The 23,164-nt window shown below is 41.1% G+C and overlaps 2 protein-coding genes across 5 annotated transcripts; one reads left to right on the top strand and one right to left on the bottom strand.

The window, feature by feature from the left end:
• Positions 1-8,531: 8,531 nt before the first annotated feature.
• LOC118363641 (ubiquitin-conjugating enzyme E2 A) lies at positions 8,532-12,806 on the top strand. Of its 2 annotated transcripts, XM_035744709.2 has the most exons (7): positions 8,532-8,719; positions 9,079-9,122; positions 9,420-9,500; positions 9,759-9,784; positions 11,009-11,098; positions 11,258-11,346; positions 11,551-12,806. In XM_035744709.2, exons 2-7 carry the CDS (start codon positions 9,079-9,081, stop codon positions 11,677-11,679), a joined length of 459 nt encoding a protein of 152 aa, XP_035600602.1. In that variant the 5' UTR covers positions 8,532-8,719; the 3' UTR covers positions 11,680-12,806. The 2 variants fall into 2 exon arrangements, with proteins under 2 accessions (XP_035600602.1, XP_052344426.1); XM_052488466.1 differs by lacking the exon at positions 9,079-9,122 and having other exon boundaries at positions 8,534-8,719.
• Positions 12,807-13,365: 559 nt separating this feature from the next.
• LOC118363640 (NF-kappa-B-repressing factor-like) lies at positions 13,366-18,470 on the bottom strand. Of its 3 annotated transcripts, none has more exons than XM_035744708.2 (3): positions 18,144-18,470; positions 16,503-16,627; positions 13,366-16,306 (listed from the first exon to the last, which is right to left on the bottom strand). In XM_035744708.2, exons 2-3 carry the CDS (start codon positions 16,591-16,593, stop codon positions 14,046-14,048), a joined length of 2,352 nt encoding a protein of 783 aa, XP_035600601.1. In that variant the 5' UTR covers positions 16,594-16,627; positions 18,144-18,470; the 3' UTR covers positions 13,366-14,045. The 3 variants fall into 3 exon arrangements, with proteins under 3 accessions (XP_035600601.1, XP_035600600.1, XP_035600598.1); XM_035744707.2 differs by having other exon boundaries at positions 18,103-18,469; XM_035744705.2 differs by lacking the exon at positions 18,144-18,470 and adding an exon at positions 17,018-17,454.
• Positions 18,471-23,164: the final 4,694 nt, after the last annotated feature.

The following is a 23,164-nucleotide window of genomic DNA, read 5'->3' as shown; positions in this document are numbered from 1 at the left end:
AAAACATTTTTGTTATCAGAAGTGAATAATGACTTACCGACAATCAAAAGTCATTCTAAGAATTGGTCGAAATAAAGAAACGTGTTTATTAATGACAAATGTCAAATGTGACACACATACGTGTCCCTTAGGGGCCCAAGGTAATGAGTGGGTATGACAACTGACTGATTCTGAGTGAATAACACAGCAGGATCCAAACATATGACAACATCCTTGCAAACAGAGGAAAAATCTCCAGCTGAAACTTCTAGGGCTCGATTTAATCAGAATAATGCTATGATTGTTTTGGCGGTATCGGAGGTGGAACTGTGTTAGAGCTGTCAAATCCACAAGCGGCTCCTTGTGTTACCTCATCGCCTACACTGCCATTGTATGTCACAAAACTACCAAACGTTCTATTCGACAAAACCCATGCAGCCATGTTAGAAGTTCCTGCAGCCGTGTTACAAATTCAAACACTGTGTGATGTTCTATTGTAGGCTATAGACCCTACTCTTGATTAGACTGACAGGCTTTAAATTCCCCCATCCAAACAGCCTACACTTTCTATCACTGATTTGAACTTCTAACGTGGTAGGAAGGGAGTGGTTTGTGACACACAAGAGCAACCGCAGGTTAACTATGTATCTGATTGAATTGAGACCTTCATTTTAGAAACAAGACCAAAAGGGCTGGAGTACAGCAGTCTATATGGAAACTTGTGATGAGTTGCTACTTATCAAACCACTCAAGTGTTTTGCATGGGTGGAGTTGGCTGGCAGCAGACTGAGCTGTGGGTGAAACAGGCCAGATACTGGTGGCAGCAGACTTGGCACTGAAGGAAGCAGGTTGGACTGTAGATGAAGCAGCCTGGGTGGGAATGTCAGCAGTGAAGTCAGCAGTGGTGGTGGTGGTGGTGGTGATGAAGTCATCCAGAAGCATACAATCTGTGGGGTCCATTACATACTCCTCAAAATGAGTCCCCGGGTCAGAGTTCATGTTCTGCATGGCCTTCCCAGTCTTCATCATATCAAAACACTGACTCATAGTTTGGTTTCTGACATTAGTTAAGAAATGACAGTGTTATGTAATGTAGTTTACGAAAAGTTTAATTGGGAAAGCTCATCTGAATGCACGTTTAACTTAATCAAGCAGCTTAATATAGTTCACTCTGTTTCCAATTATACGGGCATAGTGGGAATGAATACAAATGTATTATCAGCATAGTGTCCCGTTCTTCTCCTCTTCATACCATCCATGTGCTGAATGTCATTCACCTGCAGTGTAGTTGGAAAGTATTCAGACCAATTTCCTTTTTCAATATTTTGTTAAGTTACAGCCTTATTCTACAATTGATAAAAACATATTTTCCCCTCACAATACCCCATAATGGCAAAGCGAAAACAGGGTTTGTAGAAATGTTTGCTAATTTATAAAAAATTAAAAACAGAAATACTTATTTACATAAGTACTTAGACTCTTTGCTATGAGCCTCAGGTGCATCCTGTTTCCATTGATCATCATTGAGATGCTTCTACAACTTGATTGCAGTCCACCTGTGGTAAATTCAATTGATTTGACATGATTTGGAAAGGCACACGCCTGTCTATATACGGTCCCACAGTTGACAGTGCATGTCAGAACAAAAGCCAAGCCATGAGGTCAAAGGAATTGTCCTTAGAGCTCAGAGACAGGATTGTGTCAAGGCACAGATCTGGGTAAGGGTACCAAAAAATGTCTGCAGCATTGAAGGTCCCCAAGAACACAGTGGCATCCATCATTCTTAAATGGAAGAAGATTGGAACCACCAAGAAGTTTGTAACCACCTCTTCCTGGAGCTGCCCGCCCAGCCAAACTGAGCAATCAGGGGAGAAGAGCCTTGGTCAGGGAAGTGACCAAGAACCCGATGGTCACTCTGACAGAGCTCCAGTTCCTCTGTGGAGATGAGAGAACCTTCCAGAAGGACAACCATCTCTGCAGCACTCCACCAATCAAGCCTTTATGGTAGAGTGGCCAGACGGAAGCCACTCCTCAGTAAAAAGGCACATGACAGCCCGCTTGGAGTTTGCCAAAAGGCACCTAAAGGACTCTCAGACCATGAGAAACAAGATTCTCTTGTCTGATGAAACCAATGTTGAACTCTTTTGGCCTGAATGCCAAGGGTCACGTCTGGAGGAAACCTGGCACCCTCCCTACGAAGAAGCATGGTGGTGGCAGCATCATTCTGTGGTGATGTTTTTCAGCACAAGGATCGAAGGAGATCCTTGATGAAAACCTGCTCCAGAGTGCTCAGGACCTCAGACTGGGGGAGAAGGTTCACCTTTCAACAGGACAATGACCCTAAGCACACAACCAAGACAACGCAGGAGTGACTTCGGGACAAGTTTTTGAATGTCCTTGAGTGGCCCAGCCAGAGCCCAGACTTGAACCTGAATGAACATCTCTGGAGAGACCTGAAAATAGCTGTGCAGCGACGATCCCCATCCAACCTGACAGAGCTTGAAAGGATCTGCAAAGAAGAATGGGAGAAACTCCCCAAATACAGGTGTGCCAAGCTTGTAGAATCTTTCCCAGGAAGACTCGAGGTTGTAATCGCTGCCAAAGGTGCTAAAACAAAGTACTGAGTAAAGGGTCTGAATACTTACGTAAATGTGATATTTCGGCGGGGGGGTATATTATAAATTAGTCAACATTTCCAAAAACCTTTCTTTGCTTTGTCATTATGTGGTATTGTGTGTAGATTGAGAAATAAAAAATATATATTTTATCCATTTCAGAATAAGGCTTTAAAACCTCTATAGGACTAATGTGTGCTAATGTGATTAACATGGCATTGTATGTAACAAGAACATTTCCCAGGACATAGACATGTCTTATATGGGCAGAAAGCTTACATTCTTGTTAATCTGACTGCACTGTCCAATTTACAGTAGCTGTTACAGTGAAATAATACCATACTATTGTTTGAGGAGAGTGCACAGTTATGAACTTGGAAATGTATCAATAAACCAATTAGGCACATCTGGGCAGACTTGATATAACATTTTGAACAGTAATGCAATGGTTCATTGGATCCATTTAAATGTTTGCACATACACTGCTGCCATCTAGTGGACAAAATCTAAATTGGGCCTAGAGTCCTAAGTTATATAATGGTCAGATTTATTTCTTTGTTATATTCTCCTACATTAATTTCACATTTCCACAAACTTCAACATGTTTCCTTTGAAATGGTATCAAGAATATGTATATCCTTGCTTCAAGTCCTGAACTACAGGCACTTAGATTTGGGTCGGCGGAATTTTTTTTTAAAGGGTCCGATCCTTAAGAGGTTTCTAACGTAACCAAATCTGGAAAAAGTCAAGTGGTCTGAATACTTTCCGAATGCACTGTATTTACCTTTAGCCTTTAAGCACGGCACAATAATGCACATTCCATAAGTTTGATGTTTAACCTATGGGCTCACTCTCAATTATGACTTTACTCTCTCTTAACCAATGGGTGTAACCCTTGGGATGTATTTATACTTCAACATACCCATGTTCTCTAAAACACGTAATTTTCACATATATATTGATGTTGGGGTGGTGCTGGCGATGATGAATATGAATATGAAGTTGAAAATAGCTTACCAGGCAGCTAAGCTAAGCAGCAACTATTGATAACTATTGATACAAGTTAACAGTTGCTTTTTGTATTTGTATTTATTATGGATCCCCATTAGCTTCTGACAAGGCAGCCGCTACTCTTCCTGGGTTCCAGCTAAAATGAAGTCAGTAATATACATTAAAATACCATTTTTAAACGTAAAAATAATTTCACAACAGATTTCACAATACATTAAGTGTGTACACTCCGGCACTACTACCACACACAATCCAGGTGTATGTGTGTGTATAGTGTGTATATTATGTGCATTTTTATGTGTGTATTTGTACCTGTGCGTGTGACTCTCTGTTTGTAAATACTCTTGACTTGAGATACTCTATAAACTTTACTGGAATGTGGACCTGAATATAGACTACAACACCACCCTCGTTGGCATTTCTTTCTTTTCTGCAGATGTTATAACCATGTATTGCTACCACTATTTTATCAAAGGTATTATCTAAGTGAGTTTCAGAGATAGTCAGCATGTGAATGTCATCTGTTAGCTAGCAAGTTATCGATTTCATGAACCTTGTTTCTTAGGCTACATACAGTGCCTTGCGAAAGTATTCGGCCCCCTTGAACTTTGCGACCTTTTGCCACATTTCAGGCTTCAAACATAAAGATATAAAACTGTATTTTTTTGTGAAGAATCAACAACAAGTGGGACACAATCATGAAGTGGAACGACATTTATTGGATATTTCAAACTTTTTTAACAAATCAAAAACTGAAAAATTGGGCGTGCTAAATTATTCAGCCTCTTTACTTTCAGTGCAGCAAACTCTCTCCAGAAGTTCAGTGAGGATCTCTGAATGATCCAATGTCGACCTAAATGACTAATGATGATAAATACAATTCACCTGTGTGTAATCAAGTCTCCGTATAAATGCACCTGCACTGTGATAGTCTCAGAGGTCCGTTAAAAGTGCAGAGAGCATCATGAAGAACAAGGAACACACCAGGCAGGTCCGAGATACTGTTGTGAAGAAGTTTAAAGCCAGATTTGGATACAAAAAGATTTCCCAAGCTTTAAACATCCCAAGGAGCAAGCGATAATATTGAAATGGGAGGAGTATCAGACCACTGCAAATCTACCAAGACCTGGCCGTCCCTCTAAACTTTCAGCTCATACAAGGAGAAGACTGATCAGAGATGCAGCCAAGAGGCCCATGATCACTCTGGATGAACTGCAGAGATCTACAGCTGAGGTGGGAGACTCTGTCCATAGGACAACAATCAGTCGTATATTGCACAAATCTGGCCTTTATGGAAGAGTGGCAAGAAGAAAGCCATTTCTTAAAGATATCCATAAAAAGTCTAGTTTAAAGTCTGCCACAAGCCACCTGGGAGACACACCAAACATGTGGAAGAAGGTGCTCTGGTCAGATGAAACCAAAATTGAACTTTTTGGCAACAATGCAAAACGTTATGTTTGGCGTAAAAGCAACACACCCTGAACACACCATACCCACTGTCAAACAAGGTGGTGGCAGCATCATGGTTTGGGCCTGCTTTTCTTCAGCAGGGACAGGGAAGATGGTTAAAATTGATGGGAAGATGGATGGAGGCAAATACAGGACCATTCTGGAAGAAAACCTGATGGAGTCTGCAAAAGACCTGAGACTGGGACGGAGATTTGTCTTCCAACAAGACAATGATCCAAAAATAAAGCAAAATCTACAATGGAATGGTTCAAAAATAAACATATCCAGGTGTTAGAATGGCCAAGTCAAAGTCCAGACCTGAATCCAATCGAGAATCTGTGGAAAAAACTGAAAACTGCTGTTCACAAATGCTCTCCATCCAACCTCACTGAGCTCGAGCTGTTTTGCAAGGAGGAATGGGAAAAAATGTCAGTCTCTCGATGTGCAAAACTGATAGAGACATACCCAAAGCGACTTACAGCTGTAATCGCAGCAAAAGGTGGCGCTACAAAGTATTAACTTAAGAGGGCTGAATAATTTTGCACGCCCAATTTTTCCGTTTTTGATTTGTTAAAAAAGTTTGAAATATCCAATAAATGTCGTTCCACTTCATGATTGTGTCCCACTTGTTGTTGATTCTTCACAAAAAAAAATACAGTTTTATATCTTTATGTTTGAAGCCTGAAATGTGGCAAAAGGTCGCAAAGTTCAAGGGGGCCGAATACTTTCGCAAGGCACTGTACATGTTATTTATTCATTGCACCCACACTGCCCGTGGGCATGAGCGAGCATCTGCGTGGCCAGGCACTAAAATAGAAATTGGTTTGTGACGCTCAATGCGCTGCAAGTATTGGCCTCTCCCATATCCTCATTGGTTTTTAGGGGCATATACCGACGTGCCATCTCATCATTGTTTTTTAGGAGCATATACTCATGTGGGTGATTGAAAGATGAATTTAGGTCAACAGTCCGGTAGGTTGTAATACTGTAAAGTTGGTTGCCAACCGCCATATTAAGTCCAAAGAAGAAAAATAAGTCTTAAGGAAGGAGGAGATATGACGAGAAACAAATTCCATTTACCGTTTTATCTGTGGATTAATTGTCGGAGTTGAGGACCTTGTGCGCATCCAGTTTGGTCAGCATGTCCGGGTTTCCTTAGCATGTTAGCAAACAAACAGCGAATTTACACAAGCTACTGGGGAATCCACACCTGCTTACGTTTTCTTTCTCCTCTACTCCAGTAGCTGGGGGCCACTCTGCCAACTGGCCGGTGCTCATCAGAGATTCCTCCCCGAATGTGTCTTCCTCTTCCCTGGAGAATGGAGTCAGTAAACTGCTTCTGGATGACTTGGTGGATGTTCTTGTTCTTGATCCTATCAACCAGCCATAAAGATACGTCACTCACTGTTGATGTCGAAAGCAGCGGCATCTGGCAATGGGGGCCTCCTTGGCGATGGGAAGCCCGGACCAGACACAGACGAAGTCAGAACTGCAACTAGGCCATTCAGGAACATGTAGGCACTGTCATAGCGAAGTTTGCTATCTAAGCTCATGTTCAGAAACACATCATCGGGTCTAAAGGCACTAAAAGGTACTTCTTAGATATAAAGTTGCTTTTGACGAAAATTAAAACCTCTCAGTTTGTCACTTTCAAGAGATTGGCATAATAACATGTTCTACTACTTAAAGAGATTCTCTGGTACTTTTGTGTAATTTTTAGCCAGTAGTTCTGAAAGTAGTGCTCACAAGCAAAAAGTGGTCCCCGGACATTGCATGCTATGTGACATATGTGCAGATTTTTGCTCCACGTCATTGCTCTCTCTCTCTTGCTTTGCTGTGTGTGCATGATGTGCCTCTTGCTAGCTGTCACTCAAATGGCGAGGGTCTGAAGCTCATTGGTTGAACTGAAATTGCTTGAGGGCTGGTCCATGTGTCGCTTTTAAACTAGGGATTTTATGACTAAATGAGATAAGACAGTAATTATGCATGTATGAACTATACATTGGTTTTAAAAAGTAGTTAGTAGTCACCAAAGTTAAAGAGCATTTGTAAAAAATAAAAATACATTATTTTTTATTTAACTAGGCAAGTCAGTTAAGAACAAATTCTTATTTACAATGACCACCTACACTGGCCAAACCAAACTAATTTGTGTAGTTTTTCTCTTGTTATGTCAGACACGGACAGTGATCCAATTAACCCATTTCAGCTAAAAAACATTGATTGGTAAATTACTCTAGCCAGCTATCTAAGCTTCTAGTAATCATGGCCGAATTACTGTCTGGGTGGGGGCCCCATTAATTTTGTTAGTCACTCACACTCAGATATCATATTAAAAACTCCAAACATTTCTCTCCACCCTATGGAAAAATATGTAGAATTGCAGGAAATCATCTGTAAAACTGCTCATTTTTCTCTCTGCCTCATGGAAAAATGAGTAGAATTGCATGAAATTAGTTATAAAATGAACAAATATTCTGTCCATCCATGGGAAAATGTGTAGTATTGCAGCAAACTTGCTTTAAAATGGCTAAATGTTCTCTACACCCCATGGCAAAAAAAGTCTAAAACATCATTTTTTTCTACCCACTGTCAATAGTGTTTTTCTCTCAAGGTGGCTGTGACTGCATGTGTGGGTATGGATGTGGGTATACAGACATTTACATTTGAGTAATTTCGCAGTTTCTCTTATCCAGAGTGACTTACAGGAGCAATTAGGGTTAAGTGCCTTACTCAAGGGCACATCAACCATTTTGTTTTAGAAAGTCTGACCCGGGGATTCGAACGAGCGACCTTTCGGTTACTGGCCCAACACAAGCCACTGCAGCCCCCCATGATGAATTCAGATTTTTGGTGGCCCCCAACCCATCAAAGTTGCCCATCACTGAGCTTGAATGTTATATAAACTGCTGCTAGCATCTCTGGCACAGCATCTTGGTCATAACCTGTCACTCTGTTCACATAATAATACCCCATAATACTCATTGGTGGATCACCAATGATTATCACCAACTGATTTTTAGAGTAGGCTAAATGAATGTGACTGCACATTTGCCACCCAGATTGATTTACAGTTTACAATAACTGTTACACACATTCTGGAATTTACCTTGCACACCCATGCTAGTTATCACAGCCACAAAGTCATTATGGTTTAACCCGACTATTTACAATTTCTCTTCTTAAATCTGATTTTAAACCAGTGGTATTCGGGGGTCACGGAGGACCTGCAGTTGGGTCACCAATATTTTGCCAAAATAATATTAATAATTATTGTATTTATTTTTAGGAACAAAAAATGAAGAAAAGGCTACACAATTTTGATAAGAGATAACCTTCAATAAATAATTGCATTTTCATTTGTTGATTTTAAAAATCAAAATGGACCTATTTTAAGGTTGTGTCATTAGATTTGGGGTGGTGTCCCCATAATTTATGTCCGAACAAATGGGTTCCCCGCTGAAAATGTTTGAATGCCACTGTTTCAAACCTACCACAATTTTTACCGTATCCCTAAACATAAATTTACATTAAGACCAACAATCTAATTTTTGTTTTCATTAAATTGTACTATATAGCTCATTTGTACTTTGTGACTGTGGTAACAACCCCATGCTAAACCTGACGTAATTTTTACAGGGGAACAACAAACGTGGAGAGTGAAGGTAGCTACATTCAAACATACTTGACCATTGAAATGTGTTGTACAAATACATTTTTATGTTTAATATTCACTGAATAATATACGTTATTTGTATATTTTAATTACAGATTCATTTAAACTAATCGAAGACAGGCAACACTCACTATGCCCTCGTATTCACCCCTCTTTCGCGACGTAGTGCCTAGCCCAGATCATGTCCTACTAACGTACTCCTAGCGAGAAACAAACATATTTGGCTAGCTAGCCAAAGATTGCGGAACCCTATCTTTGGAAATATAATAATTACTGTGAACTTCGTTTGTTTTAAAACGTGTAACTTCTAACAGTATCCATAACTCTTTTTTTTATCAACTGAATAAGATGTCAACTCCAGCAAGACGGCGTTTAATGAGAGATTTTAAACGGTACGTGGGAAGAGTAACGTTAGTTAGGGCTAGGTGAATCTGTTCAGCTAGCTAGCTCACTTCACAGCTAGCTGGCTAAATGTTAACTTTCAGCTTATCAAACGTATCTGCTACTGGGTAACTTAATTTACTAGCTAACACTTGGGAGTGTTAACATAAAGATAACGTTACAGGTTAATCGTTTCAAGTTGTAGCGAACTTTAGCTAGCCATGCCAGTTAGCTCTATCGTTAGCCTATTTAATTAGCTCGCTAACTGCTAACTAATGCTAACCATCGAAAATAAACGTATTTTTCAGGCTTCAAGAGGACCCTCCTGCTGGAGTTAGTGGAGCCCCTTCCGAAAACAATATCATGGTGTGGAATGCCGTAATTTTTGGGTAAGCGACTGCACTTTAAAAGTAGTTGCTAACTAGCCAAAACAAGTAACGTTAGTTGTGTAGTACAGAAACGCCGCTACCCGCACATCAATGACATGTCAACGTGTATCCAACGTAGAGTATTGTTAGCTATGAACTTCCTGTTCATTTTCAAGCAATTAACTTCTAGTACAGCTCTTAGCCGAAGCATGTAAAGTTATCAAGCTAGTTGACACAGGTGATTTAGCTATATTGAAATTGTTTTCTCTCTTCCCGCAGCCCAGAGGGAACCCCTTTTGAAGATGGTGAGTAGCTAACGTTACCTAGCTGTGTGTTGACTTTCTGTAGCTGCTACATTTTGGTGTATGTGTTTGATAACTCAAATGCAAGTGATCAGTACCATGATAATGGCTCATTAATTGGGAGAGACCTGCTAGTTGGAACAGTACATTGTAGACCAGGTGGTGTCTTATCGGAAAAGTACAGCAATCCAGCTGAATCAGCTTCTTTCACCTGTTGCATGGTTGAGCTGAGATTACTGCCTGCCAGCAAGTGAATGACGCCTGTGAATGGGTTTAACCCTTGTTTGTTTTTTCAAAACCAGGGAACTGTATCTGTTTATGACATGTCAGTCAGTGAATATGACTTATCAGACCCTAGCTCCCAAACTCTAGGTGGCATTCTGGCATCTCACTACAGTTCTCAGCCATTAGCTTTGCCCACGCCTGCCTCGTGAACTAGATTCCCTACACTGTTTTAACATTTTAAAAAGTCAGTAATCATTTATTGTAATACGGCTTTCAAAACATATGGCCCTTGTCTTTCATCAGCGAGAAAGAATGCTTAAAATATAAAAAGCTACATTTAGCAGTTTAGCACAGATCCATACAGCTATGTGTGCCTCCATCTGACAAAACTACACTTTCCGAGTTAAACTTACACACAGGTGTTCGACGCATGCTAGATTGCTAATTAGTACGGGTGGTAGTCTCTTGTCTGCCATTTGTTTTCCGTAAACAAGCGCTGTAACATGGAGATATGTCTGTGTGGGAACACTAACCCCAACCCCTATCGAGGTGTGTAGGGTTCTTATGCTTCCAAAACCACGATGCATGTTAATATTCTGATTGAGCGTCAGGGATCTTTAAAAAACTGCCCCCGACAGAACACCCCTTCGTCTAATGACTCTTGTGTGATCAAGGGCTAATCAGGCCCACCAGCCACCAGTAATCCTCTGTTCTAGTGAATGTCTGTGATTGAGTTGCAGTTATGTACATTAGGATTTTTTCTCTGTATACTAGATACTGTTCTCTGGTATTGGAATAGCTGCAAAAATGTATTGGCCAAATACAGTATGCTCATGCTATTTGGTTGCTCAAACCATTTGGCAGCAAGAACAACTTGTTTTAGCTCGGTCCCAGATCCATTTGTGCTCTTGCCAATGCCAACTCCATTGTTGTCATTGTCAAGCTAACCGGTTAACCTTGTGTGATGATTTAGTGCCCACTTTATAAATTCTCTCATTTCAGGAACTTTCAAACTCACAATAGAATTCACAGAGGAATACCCTAACAAGCCTCCAACAGTGCGTTTTGTCTCCAAAATGTTTCATCCAAACGGTACGTTTTTCTTTTCTGGAAAGGGGGTGGGCACGGCATTTTAGAAACATGCTTATTGCTTACAGGATCCTTTTTATAATGGAACAGCTGAATCTTTGTCAACAAGTCAATCCACCAGTCATTGTTATGAAGAGTAAATGTATGTTTTGTATTGTGTAGTCTATGCAGATGGTAGTATATGCTTGGACATTCTTCAAAACCGCTGGAGTCCGACATACGATGTTTCTTCAATCCTAACTTCAATACAGGTATACTAAACATTCTCCAAAGATTTCCAGCGGGAATTACTCATAAATCGCTAGATTCTTTCCTCGTAAAGATCTTTTGGTGTGCTTTAATTAGTCCTCAAATATCTGTGTTGTCTGATTCAATGTTAGGAACAATTTCTTTAAAAACTAAAGTAAAAAAGGAATACTGTTGTTATTAAAAAGTGTCTTATTGCATTGTCCTAGTCTTTACTGGATGAGCCGAATCCGAACAGCCCAGCCAACAGCCAGGCAGCTCAGCTGTACCAGGAGAACAAGCGGGAGTACGAGAAGAGGGTGTCTGCCATCGTGGAACAGAGTTGGCGTGATTGTTGACCCCCTCACCATTCACAAAGAATGAACAATATCCAGCCTCAAGTCGTAACAAAAACACAGAAGACAAATATCTCATAAAGGAAATGAAATGCACATCATGGTTTAAATCTTTCTCTGCATTATGTGTGTCTGTAGTGAGGTTTCTATGTTGTTGTGGTATCACTTCATGCAGAATGCTCCTCCTGGACAAGAGCACATTAAAGTAAATTGATGGTGTTAAATCTGGGTTACTTACAATGTAATTTACCCCCATATTTCTATCTTGAGACAAAAAGGTATGTTCATTTGTAGTTACTTTTGTATCTTGTCATTTTAGTGGTTTTAAGTCCTCTACAGTGTGATTTGCTGTGTGGATCAACATTTCTTATTTTTTTCTATTCTTTGAATGTTTGGTTTCTAGCTTCTCTCACCCATTTGCCTTTTTGAAACTTTAGTATGATATTAACTAAGAAACAAAATGATGAACACCTGTCAGGGACTTCTATTCCCAACCAATGTTAATCTCAATATCCTATCCTTTTTTTTTATGCACAAACCGTGTTCTTGTTGGGGCTTTGTGCCAAATGGCGCTTTCATCAATTAATGATATGCATCAGGAATCAGGTGTTTCAGAAAGGAACGTACTTGGTGCACTTTCAAAAGTCCTGTAACTGTTGCAACAAAAAGAAAAAAGCTATAAGTAACTATGTTTCCATGGTCAGTTTTTATGCAAGTAAAATAATGTGTGTATATGTGTGAATATAAAAATCACGACAGCTGTGATAGAAAAGGGGTGTTTCGGTGTACTTTTATAAATGCCAGATCATTTGTTCGTTTGACATGGTGTGATCTTTTTGTCGGTAAAATGAATTATGTGGGAAATGGCAGTGGCAATGCCTTTGTGTAAATATTGATATAACCGTTATATCAAAGTACATTTGGAGTCGTGGTGATATGTGAGATATACCCACTACAACTCGGTTTATGCAGATTATTAGGCTGCAGTTGAAATAAATTCTGATGAACTTCACAGGGGGTGAAAGTGCATGTGGTGAGCTTAATGCTGCTTTCCAATAAATATTGAGGGTCTTATTCTGGTGACATGAATATGCTTGACTTCCATTTGACAAATAAAAAAATATTCTCAATCTCGTCCATAATAATCTCATGTAGACTAGACCAGGGTTTCCCAAATCTGGCTTTGGGGCTCCCCCAAAAAACAAAGTGTGCACTCAGTGGGGGCCCCAGGACCACGTTTGGGAAACCCTGGGCTAGAGCACAGGTGCCAAGACAAGAGTAGGCACATTTGCTATTTAACGCAATAGTGTGGCAAAACTATCGGTAGAGTTGAAAATGCGATGGAAACACATTGAACTTATCTTTCTTTGGTACATAACTTAAGCGAAAAAGTACATTTTGTGTGCACTATCACAGATTTTTTATCCACAAGTCCATTTTGGTGGAAACATAACACTGGTGAGACAATTGACAAAAAAGTAGAACGACAGATGTTTACCTTGTCAGCTCGGGTAAAACCTTTACAATATTGCTACAAACTTAGACTTGCAAACATTGAACAGAACTGGAATATAGTCGGTTCATAGGAACATCTGTGTTAATAAGAAAATAAATGTTCCAATGCATTTTGATGAATATATTTGTAAATACACATCAGTCAACTCACAAGTATTGAAGTCCAGACAGTAGACAACTATAAGACTTAATTTATTGATCATTATTACAGCTGTGAAAACAAGCAGACAAGTTAACTATTCACTAAGACGTACGTATACATCTGACATTTCAAAGGGATCACAGCTTGCGCTTTTACCATGTGACAAAGATCATATTACAAGTCTTGGAGGCAGCTTTTATTTTTCAATTATCTAACTATCCAAGGGGGGAAAATAACATAGAAAGTATTATGTCAGGGATGTGTCAATGTCAGCATATAGTTACAGATGTCACTTGATGTGATGCCATAAACATTTTTACTAATGAAACGTGTGTAGGTAAAATGGCGGGCATTCTGCTGGTTTAGGCTATTTCTGTAGCCATGAAAAACGTTTGCTAAAATGTTTTGAGCCTTTTTGTCAAGATACATAACTCTAATCAACTGTTACAGCAAAAATCACTAGCATATTGTGCAAATGTGAAGCTGACAGAAGACCAAATTGTAGAATGACAAGAAGCGTTAAAACAATGCCAGAAAATATGCAATTGTAGGAAATGGAATGCAGAAAACACTGAAGTATTTCCCCAAAAGACAAGCCTAGAAGATTGAAACATCCCCAATAAAAGTACAACCTTTGCCCAGATCAGGCACACCTGTTTTTTTTTCTGAAGTATCGGTCATCGGTAGTTTGTTGGAGCTATACTACATCCAGTCAGTGTGAGGCCTGAGGTTTCACCAGCTCGTAGCGTCCCACCTGCCCTTCCTGCAGGAGCTGGCCAATGAGCTGGTCTTTGTGCACTTTGCGACTGACGATGAGGAAGCGCAGCCTGCCCTGGCCATATGACTTACTCCGCAGGCCATACTTCTGGGATATCTGGTGGATCTGCTTGCGTTCATCATTGTTGAGTTCAGTGGAGAAGCGCAGGTCATCCTGGCGGTCTGAACTGGCATAGTTACGGATGATGTCCTCAATGTTCCGTTTGGTGAGCTGATTCCCAGACTTGTCCATGTCCATACCCAGTCCTTCTCTGGAGAACTGCTCTTTGACCTTTATTGGTTCAGAGATGCCCTCCCCTTCCCGGCCCAATCCGCCACCCTTCCAGCCCATCTTGCGGAGTAGCTGATTCCCAATGTTATCCTCCTTGATCTCCTGTCTCGAGGCCTCCTCACCAGAGCGCGTCAGAATCTGGTGGCGAGAGAGGGCGTCAGCATTACCCTCCTTCCTGAGGTTAGATTTAACCACAGCCTGTGTCTGCCTGAGTGTGGCCAGGGCTTCCTCTGCTGCAATGTGCTTCACTGTTTTCTTGGGTCCGATGCCTGACGCTACATACTGACCCTCCAGGTATACCTCACACCTCCAGCGGTGATCTGGTAGCACTGTGAACTTATAATCGGCCGCTACCTTGTTGAACTGGGCAGTGTCATTAATGATGCAGATGGCATTGTCTGAGTTCTCTAGGATGACCAGCTCACTCAAGTGTTTCTTCCTACCACCCTGGTGACCGAAACGGCCACCTGATGGGTCAGAGGGATTGTTCCCTCGGGAGAACTGCTGTGGTTGTTGTTGCTGCCGGGCTGCCTGGTTCATGCGCAGTTTCCTCACTGCCTCTTCAGCTGCTGTATGTTTAGATGTCTTCTTACTTCCCTTGGCCTGTGCCACCAGCTCGTCCTGCAGGTACACGCTACATTGCCATGCACTGCTGTTGGGAACCACATCAAACTTGTAGTCAATCTTCATGCGGTTGAAGGCGGCAGAGTTGTTAAGAATGCAGATGGCATCATGAGCGTTGTCAACAATGACAAAATCGGTCCAGTGCTTGCGTTTGTCAGGCTCGTATTGCCCCTTGGAGCTAGGCGTCGGCTTATCCTCTGGATTACGCAGTGCCGGTAGAAAAGCAGGGGTAGGGCAGTTAATCTGGCAGACCACAATATCATTGACCAAGGAGTGTTTGAATTTGCGCTGCACTACACGGACCTCCACCTGTTTAAAGAAAAGCTTAATAGCCTGCTCAGAAGCACGATCCCTGGCCCCGTTTTTGCTTCCAGAGTATCCAGTAGCAAGGTAAACACACTGGCATCTCAGCTCACAGGCATAGCCATCAGTTGGTACTTTCCTGTTCTTGGGTAGGTCTGCTGGAGGGATATCTTTGAGGTTGACATAAATGTACTCTGGGTTGGTCTTACAGGCCTGGATGCTACGGCTTAGCATGAAATTGTAGTTTGGAGATTCAGCTCCACACATGAATGCGGGGTCTCTTAAAGTGACAGCTATGGCAGATGCCACACTATTGATCAGCCTCTGCTTTTCATCCAGTACGGCTTGAGATATGGGGATGGGTTGTGAAGAAGACCCAGAAACTGAGGGGCTACTCCTCCCTGGGCTACTGTAGACTCTGCTGAATGGCCTGCTAGATGAGGGTCTGTCCTGATTCCCTCTGTCCTGATGCCCAAAGCCAAGTCCTTGGCGTCCTGAATCACCCCAGCCCCCTGATCGACTGCCCCCTCCATATCCATCAAACCTAGGGGCCTGAGAGTATGAGTCCGGCTGCCTAGTGCTATGGGCTTCAAATCTGTCTGAGTAGTCCTGCTGCACTTTAGTCATATAATTTGAAGTGGATCCTCGGCTCCCATAACCTAAACCGCTTGTGCTACCTGAGGGTATGTCTCGATCTCTCCCTCTATCACTTTGACCATCTCTGTCCCTCCAAGAGTCAGAAGAAGAACCGTATGATGAAACTCTGTCAAATGCTGGTCTAGCTGCAGAGGAGCCCTGAGCTCGGTTGCTGCCATAAGACGGACGGTCAGAGTCCCGCTGTCTCAAACTGTTCACCTCAGTCCTCCGGCGTTCCTTGTCATTCTCCTTCTCGTCATTACCAGACCCACCATTGCTGCCACCACTAACAAAGTGCACAGGCTCAAACAGCGGTCTGGAACAAAATTTAGACACCGGCATCTTCCTCACTGGCTCTTCTCCTAACATTAAAGAACAAATCAGAGAATCAATCAATGACAAGTATAAAACAATAATATAACAATAAAAAAGCATATACACATTATGTTGAGTTAAGTTATTTGCCACCTTCCAGTTGATAAGCAAAATACTTCAACAACATCCAAAATGAGTTAAGATGTGGCAATGAGTTTAATCTGAAGAACAAAAATCACTCACTGCCATCTGATGAATTGGGTCTCTTTTTTGCTTCAGCACTTGGAACTAGGTCAAAGGAGTGCATTTCGCCAATGTAAATCCCTTCAGCCATATCCAGCACCTCTCTCCTCAGATCAGATCCATACCTTAAAAGAAAACAGAGCTGTATTAGGTAAACAAGCAAAATGTGTATTTCCATGCTAGCACAGTAACATACTGACACTTTATTACCGGAAATACTCTATTAGGGAGAGAACTTGTGTTATTATACTTCCCACATCAAATTGAGGACTAAAAACAAATCTGTAGGCAAGGAGGATGCCCATTTCATTATCCAGTTGTCAGGATATGCTTTGTTGTTGAACAGAGAAGCACATGGGGGGTGATGGGGTGAAATAGTTCTCTAAATTCAGGTCAAATTCAAGTCAGTTCAAGTAATTTTCTTCTTCTGAAATCCCACATGCACCCCATGATGAAGACATTGTTTGCCAAAACTATCGATAATACAATTTCACAATAAATCGTTATATGCCTACCACTGTTCCTCACTTTCAAAACTCATTGAAAGGGATTTGGCTGTGTAAATGTCGTCATTACATTAGGAAGATGGCACCAACATAACTAGTGATAGCTAACAAACTCAGTTCACAGACTGCAGTCACAGATTATCCATTATATTGACCAGATACTCAAGTGGCAGCTCTAAAAACGATAATAAATGTCTTCAAAAATGGAAGGCAGTCGGTTGGAGGCAAGATCAGGTGGGCCCATTCTAGCCAATGAGAGGGCAGAGACGCGGGTGAACGATAGGAACAACTCCCATATAGTGTGACTTCCATTTCAAAGTTTCCGGAATGTCACCTGTCCTACTTATATCAGTAGTCGTATCAGTCTATGCATTACGAAACTTCTATTCGATCAAATAAGTCTCATGTAGCAAATAAACCATTACATTTTTTTGACCAAATTCGACACTCATTGAACGAAAAGCTTCTCGCTTTGGTGAGCAGGAAAAAAAACGCCACCTACTGGAAGAAGACAGGTTTTGGGCCCAGTTATGCCTCTCGCTTCGCCTCTTCCTCTGCGCAAAAACTATTACCAGCTGCCAGCATGGCCACTATCGCTAAGAAGTATGGGGCTTATTGATAGATCAATAAGAATAGGCTGACTGATGCTTCTGTCAAAACCGTTCATTAATGTGGAAACTGCAATTATTTATGCTAACATTGGCTACATTTCTGTTTAATTACGACTCCATTTCGTGCACAATTTATCCCCTCCCAAAATGTCTACGAAGTATACCGATTTATCGTGCACACAACTAGCACAACAGCTAACGTTACCTAGCTGGCTACGTTATCATTGAAGTCAAATAATTCAAGCATGCTTTGCTCATTTTAGTTATGATTTAATCTGCAGACAATTATCTGACTAAAAGTAAAACATGTTATCTGGCGAAACAAGTGACGCAGCAGACGAGCAAAGATGGCTAACGGTAGCTAGTTAGCTCATTGAAAAAAAGATTGATGCATCATCTTGCACGGAAATGTGATATGAAGCACGAGACAGATTTTGTCGAATTGATTTTTTTAGCTCAAATGAAAATTTGAGCTACTCTGACCTCTATGCGAAGTTCCAAGTCCAACGTCTCTTTGTTTGTACCTTTTGATGTCAGTTTTTCAAAAATAGTTAGCAGGCTAGCAAGTTCAATGCGTATTGAATGTCCGTAGCTAACTAACAGCTTCGGCAAAGGCTTCGGTCATCACCATAACATCCGGGGGGGTCATCGCTGTCAGCTAGCTAGCTGATTAGACTCGAATGCTGCAGTGGTAGCTATATTGAGACTGGTCGTTATGTGGCATTCAGAAATGTGTTGAGCAATTGCAGAATTTCACCCGAAGTGAATTTACAGTAGCTACTCGCATCAACCTTCCATAATAACCCTCTTTTTTTGTCCCTCTAAAATCGTGGCATCAGTTTCACACATGCAACCGCGGAACTGGTAGCAGACAGGCAGAGGAACTAAATATATTGGAGGAGGTCGACTGTATTATCTTATGTAGCAGACAGGCTGAGGGACTAAATATATTGGAGGTGGTCGACTGTATTATCTTATATAGCAGAGGAACTAAATATATTGAAGGTGGTCGACTGTATTATCTTATGTAGCAGACAGGCAGAGGAACTAAATATATTGGTGGTCGACTGTATTATCTTATGTAGCAGATAGGCAGAGGAACTAAATATTTTGGTGGTCGACTGTATTATCTGATGTAATGTGTATTAGGTATACAGTGAGGCAAAAAAAAGTATTTAGTCAGCAACCAATTGTGCAAGTTCTCCCACTTAAAAAGATGAGAGAGGCCTGTAATTTTCATCATAGGTACACTTCAACTATGACAGACAAAATGAGGGGGGGAAATCACATTGTAGGATTTTTAATGAATTTATTTGCAAATTATGGTGGAAAATAAGTATTTGGTCATTAACAAAAGTTTATCTCAATACTTTGTTATATACCCTTTGTTGGCAATGACAGAGGTCAAATGTTTTCTGTAAGTCTTCACAAGGTTTTCACACACTGTTGCTGGTATTTTGGCCCATTCCTCCATGCAGATCTCCTCTGGAGGAGTGATGTTTTGGGGCTGTTGCTGGGCAACACGGACTTTCAACTCCCTCCAAAGATTTTCTATGGGGTTGAGATCTGGAAACTGGCTAGGCCACTCCAGGACCTTGAAATGCTTCTTACGAAGCCACTCCTTCGTTGCCCGGCCGGTGTGTTTGGGATCATTGTCATGCTGAAAGACCCAGCTCTGTTTCATCTTCAATACCCTTGCTGATGGAAGGAGGTATTCACTCAAAATCTCACGATACATGGTCCCATTCATTCTTTCCTTTACACGGATCAGTCGTCCTGGTCCCTTTCCAGAAAAATAGCCCCAAAGCCTGATGTTTCCACCCCCATGCTTCACAGTAGGGATGGTGTTCTTTGGATGCAACTCAGCATTTTGTGTCCTCCAAACACGACGAGTTGAGTTTTTACCAAAAAGTTATATTTTGGTTTCATCTGACCATATGACATTTTCCCAATATTTCTTCTGGATCATCCAAATGCTCTCTAGCAAACTTCAGACGGGCCTGGACATGTACTGGTTTAAGCAAGGGGGACACGTCTGGCACTGCAGGATTTGAGTCCCTGGCGGCATAGTGTGATTCTGATGGCAGGCTCTGTTTCTTTGGTCCCAGCTCTCTGCAGGTCATTCACTAGGTCCCCCCGTGTGGTTCTGGGATTTTTGCTCACCGTTCTTGTGATCATTTTGACCCCACGGGGTGAGATCTTGCGTGGAGCCCCAGATCGAGGGAGATTATCAGTGGTCTTGTATGTTTTCCATTTCCTAATAATTGCTCCCACAGTAGATTTCTTCAAACCAAGCTGCTTACCTTTTGCAGATTCAGTCTTCCCAGCCTGGTGCAGGTCTACAATTTTGTTTCTGGTGTCCTTTGACAGGTCTTTGGTCTTGGCCATGGTGGAGTTTGGAATGTGACTGTTTGAGGTTGTGGACAGGTGTCTTTTATAATGATAACAAGTTCAAACAGGTGCCATTAATACAGGTAATGAGTGGAGGACAGAGGAGCCTCTTAAAGAAGAAGTTACAGGTCTGTGAGAGCCAGAAATCTAGCTTGTTTGTAGGAGACCAAATACTTATTTTCCACCATAATTTGCAAATAAATTTATTAAAAATCCTACAATGTGATTTCCTGGATTTCTTTTCTCATTTTGTCTGTCATAGTTGAAGTGTACTTATGATGAAAATTACAGGCCTCTCTCATCTTTTTAAGTGGTAGAACTTGCACAATTGGTTGCTGACTAAATACTTTTTTGCCCCACTGTATATATACACTACCGTCAAAAATTTTCGAACACCTATTCATTCAAGGTTTTTTTTTATTTTTTACTATTTTCTACATTGTAGAATAATAGTGAAGACATAAACTACGAAATAACACATGGAATCATGTAGTAACCAAAAATGTGTTGAAACAAATAAAAATATATTTGAGATTCTTAAAATAGCCACCCTTTGCGCACTCTTGGCATTCTCTCAACCAGCTTCATGAGGTAGTCACCTGGAATGCGTTTCAATTAACTGGTGTGCCTTCTTCAAAGTTAATTTGTGGAATTTCTTACCTTATTACGTTTGAGCCAATCAGTTGTGTTGTGACAGGTACTTGGTAAAAGACCAAGTACCTGTTCTGGCAAGAACAGTTCAAATAAGCAAAGCGAAATGACAGTCCATCATTACTTTACACGACATGAAGGTCAGTCAATCCGGAACATTTCAAGAACAAGTTTCCTCAAGTGCAGTCGCAAAAACCATCCATCGCTACGATGAAACTGGCTCTCATGAGGACCGCCACAGGAATGGAAAAACCAGAGTTACCTCTGCTGCAGAGGATAAGTTCATTAGAGTTACCAGCCTCAGAAATTGCAGCCCAAATAATTGCTTCACAGAGTTCAAGTAACAGACACATCTCAACAACGGTTCAGGAGAGAATGTGTGAATCAGGCCTTCATGGTCGAATTGCTGTAAAGAAAGCACTAAACAGCACCAATAAGAATAAGATAATTGCTTGGGCCAAGAAACACAAGCAATGGACATTAGACCATTGGAAATTTGTCCTTTGGTCTGGAGTCCAAATTTGAGATTTTTGGTTCCAACCACCGTATCTTTGTGAGATGCTGTGTGGGTGAACGGATGGTCTCCGCATGTGTATTTCCCACCGTAAAGCATGGAGGAGGAATTGTTATGGTGTGGGGGAACTTTGCTGGTGACACTGTCTACGATTTATTTAGAATTCAACGCACACTTAACCAGCATGGCTACCACAGCATTCTGCACCAATACGCAATCCCATGTGGTTTGGGCTTAGTGGGACTATCATTTGTTTTTTAAAAGGACAATGACCCAACACACCTCCAGGCTATGTATGGACTATTTGACCAAGAAGCAGAACGATGGAGTGCTGCATCAGATGACCTGGCCTCCACAATCACCCAACCTCAACCCAATTGAGATGGTTTGGGATGAGTTGGACTGCAGAGTGAAGGAAAAGCAGCCAACAAGTGCTCAGCATATGTGGGAACTCCTTCAAGACTGTTGAAAATCATTCCAGGTGAAGCTGTTTGAGAAAATGCCAAGAGTGTGCAAAGCTGTCATCAAGGCAAAGGGTTGCTACTTTGAAGAATCTAAAATATAAATATACACTTTTTTGGTTACTACATGATTCCATATGTGTTATTTCATAGTTTTGATGTCTTCACTATTATTCTACAATGTAGAAAATAGTAAAAAAATAAACACTTTTGAATGAGTATGTGTTCTAAAACCTTTGACCAGTACCAGTCAAAAGTAACACATATGGAATCCTCTTGTTACCAAAAAAGGATTAAACTAATCAAAATCTATTTTATATTGGATATTCTTCAAAGTAGCCACCCTTTGCCTTGATGACATATTTGCATTTTACATCCCTGTTAGTGAGCATTTATCCTTTGTCAAGATAATCCATCCACCTGACAGGTGTGGCATATCAAGAAGTGGATTAAATAGCATGATCATAAAATAAATTGCACCTTAAACTGGGGACAATGAATGGCCACTCTAAAATGTGCAGTTTTGTTACACAACACAATGTTGAATGTCCACCAGAGCTGTTGCCAGATAATGTAATGTTAATTTCTTTACCATAAGCTGCTTCCGTCATTTTAGAGAATTTGACAGTATATCTTAACTGGCCTCACAACCGCAGACCATGTGTAAAGCGTCGTGTGGGCGAGTGGTTTGCTGATTGTCAATGTGAACACATCGAGTGCCCTATGGTGGCGGTGGGGTTATGGTATGGGCATGCATAAGCTACGGACAACGAACACAACTGCATTTTATTGATGTAAATTTGAATGCAGAGATACCGTGACGACATCCTGAGGCCCATTGTCGTGCCATTCTTATAATAAGATGATAGTTGGAGCTGTAATGTTAGAATTCAGGACAGCCTCTCATGTTATTGATTATCATTTGTATTGTAGCATGTTTCAGCATGATAATGCACAGCCCCATGTCGCAAGGATCTGTACACAATTCCGGGAAGCTGAAAATGTCATAGTTCTTCCATGGCCTGCATACTCACCAGACATGTCACCCATTGAGCATGTTTGGGATGCTCTGGATCGACGTGTATGACAGCCTGTTCCAGTTCTTGACAATATCCAGCAACTTCGCACAGCCATTGAAGAGGCCATCAACAGCCCGATCAACTCTATGCAAAAGAAATGTGTCACGCTGCAAATGGTGGTCACACCAGATACTGACTGGTTTTCTGATCCACACCCCAACCTTTCGTTTAAGGTATCTGTGACCAAAAGATGCATATCTGTATTCCCATTCATGTGAAATCCATAGACGAGGGTCTGATGAATTTATTTCAATAAGACGGATTTCCTTAAATGAACTGTAACTAAGTAAAATCTTTGAAATTGTTTTATGTGGCATTTATATATTTGTTCAGTATATATTTTAAATAGCTGGCTGGCTAATACTTTAAGAAAAATAATTGGTTTTACCCCCTCCCCCCCTCCCCCATTAACCAGTCTTTCTCTTCATAGTGAATTTAAAGTATAACCT

The sequence above is a fragment of the Oncorhynchus keta genome, chromosome 30, assembly GCF_023373465.1.
Source record: "Oncorhynchus keta strain PuntledgeMale-10-30-2019 chromosome 30, Oket_V2, whole genome shotgun sequence".
NCBI classification, from domain to species: domain Eukaryota; kingdom Metazoa; phylum Chordata; class Actinopteri; order Salmoniformes; family Salmonidae; genus Oncorhynchus; species Oncorhynchus keta.
Note: the sequence above shows the minus strand (reverse complement) of the source record. Positions and strands in the feature narration are given on the sequence as shown.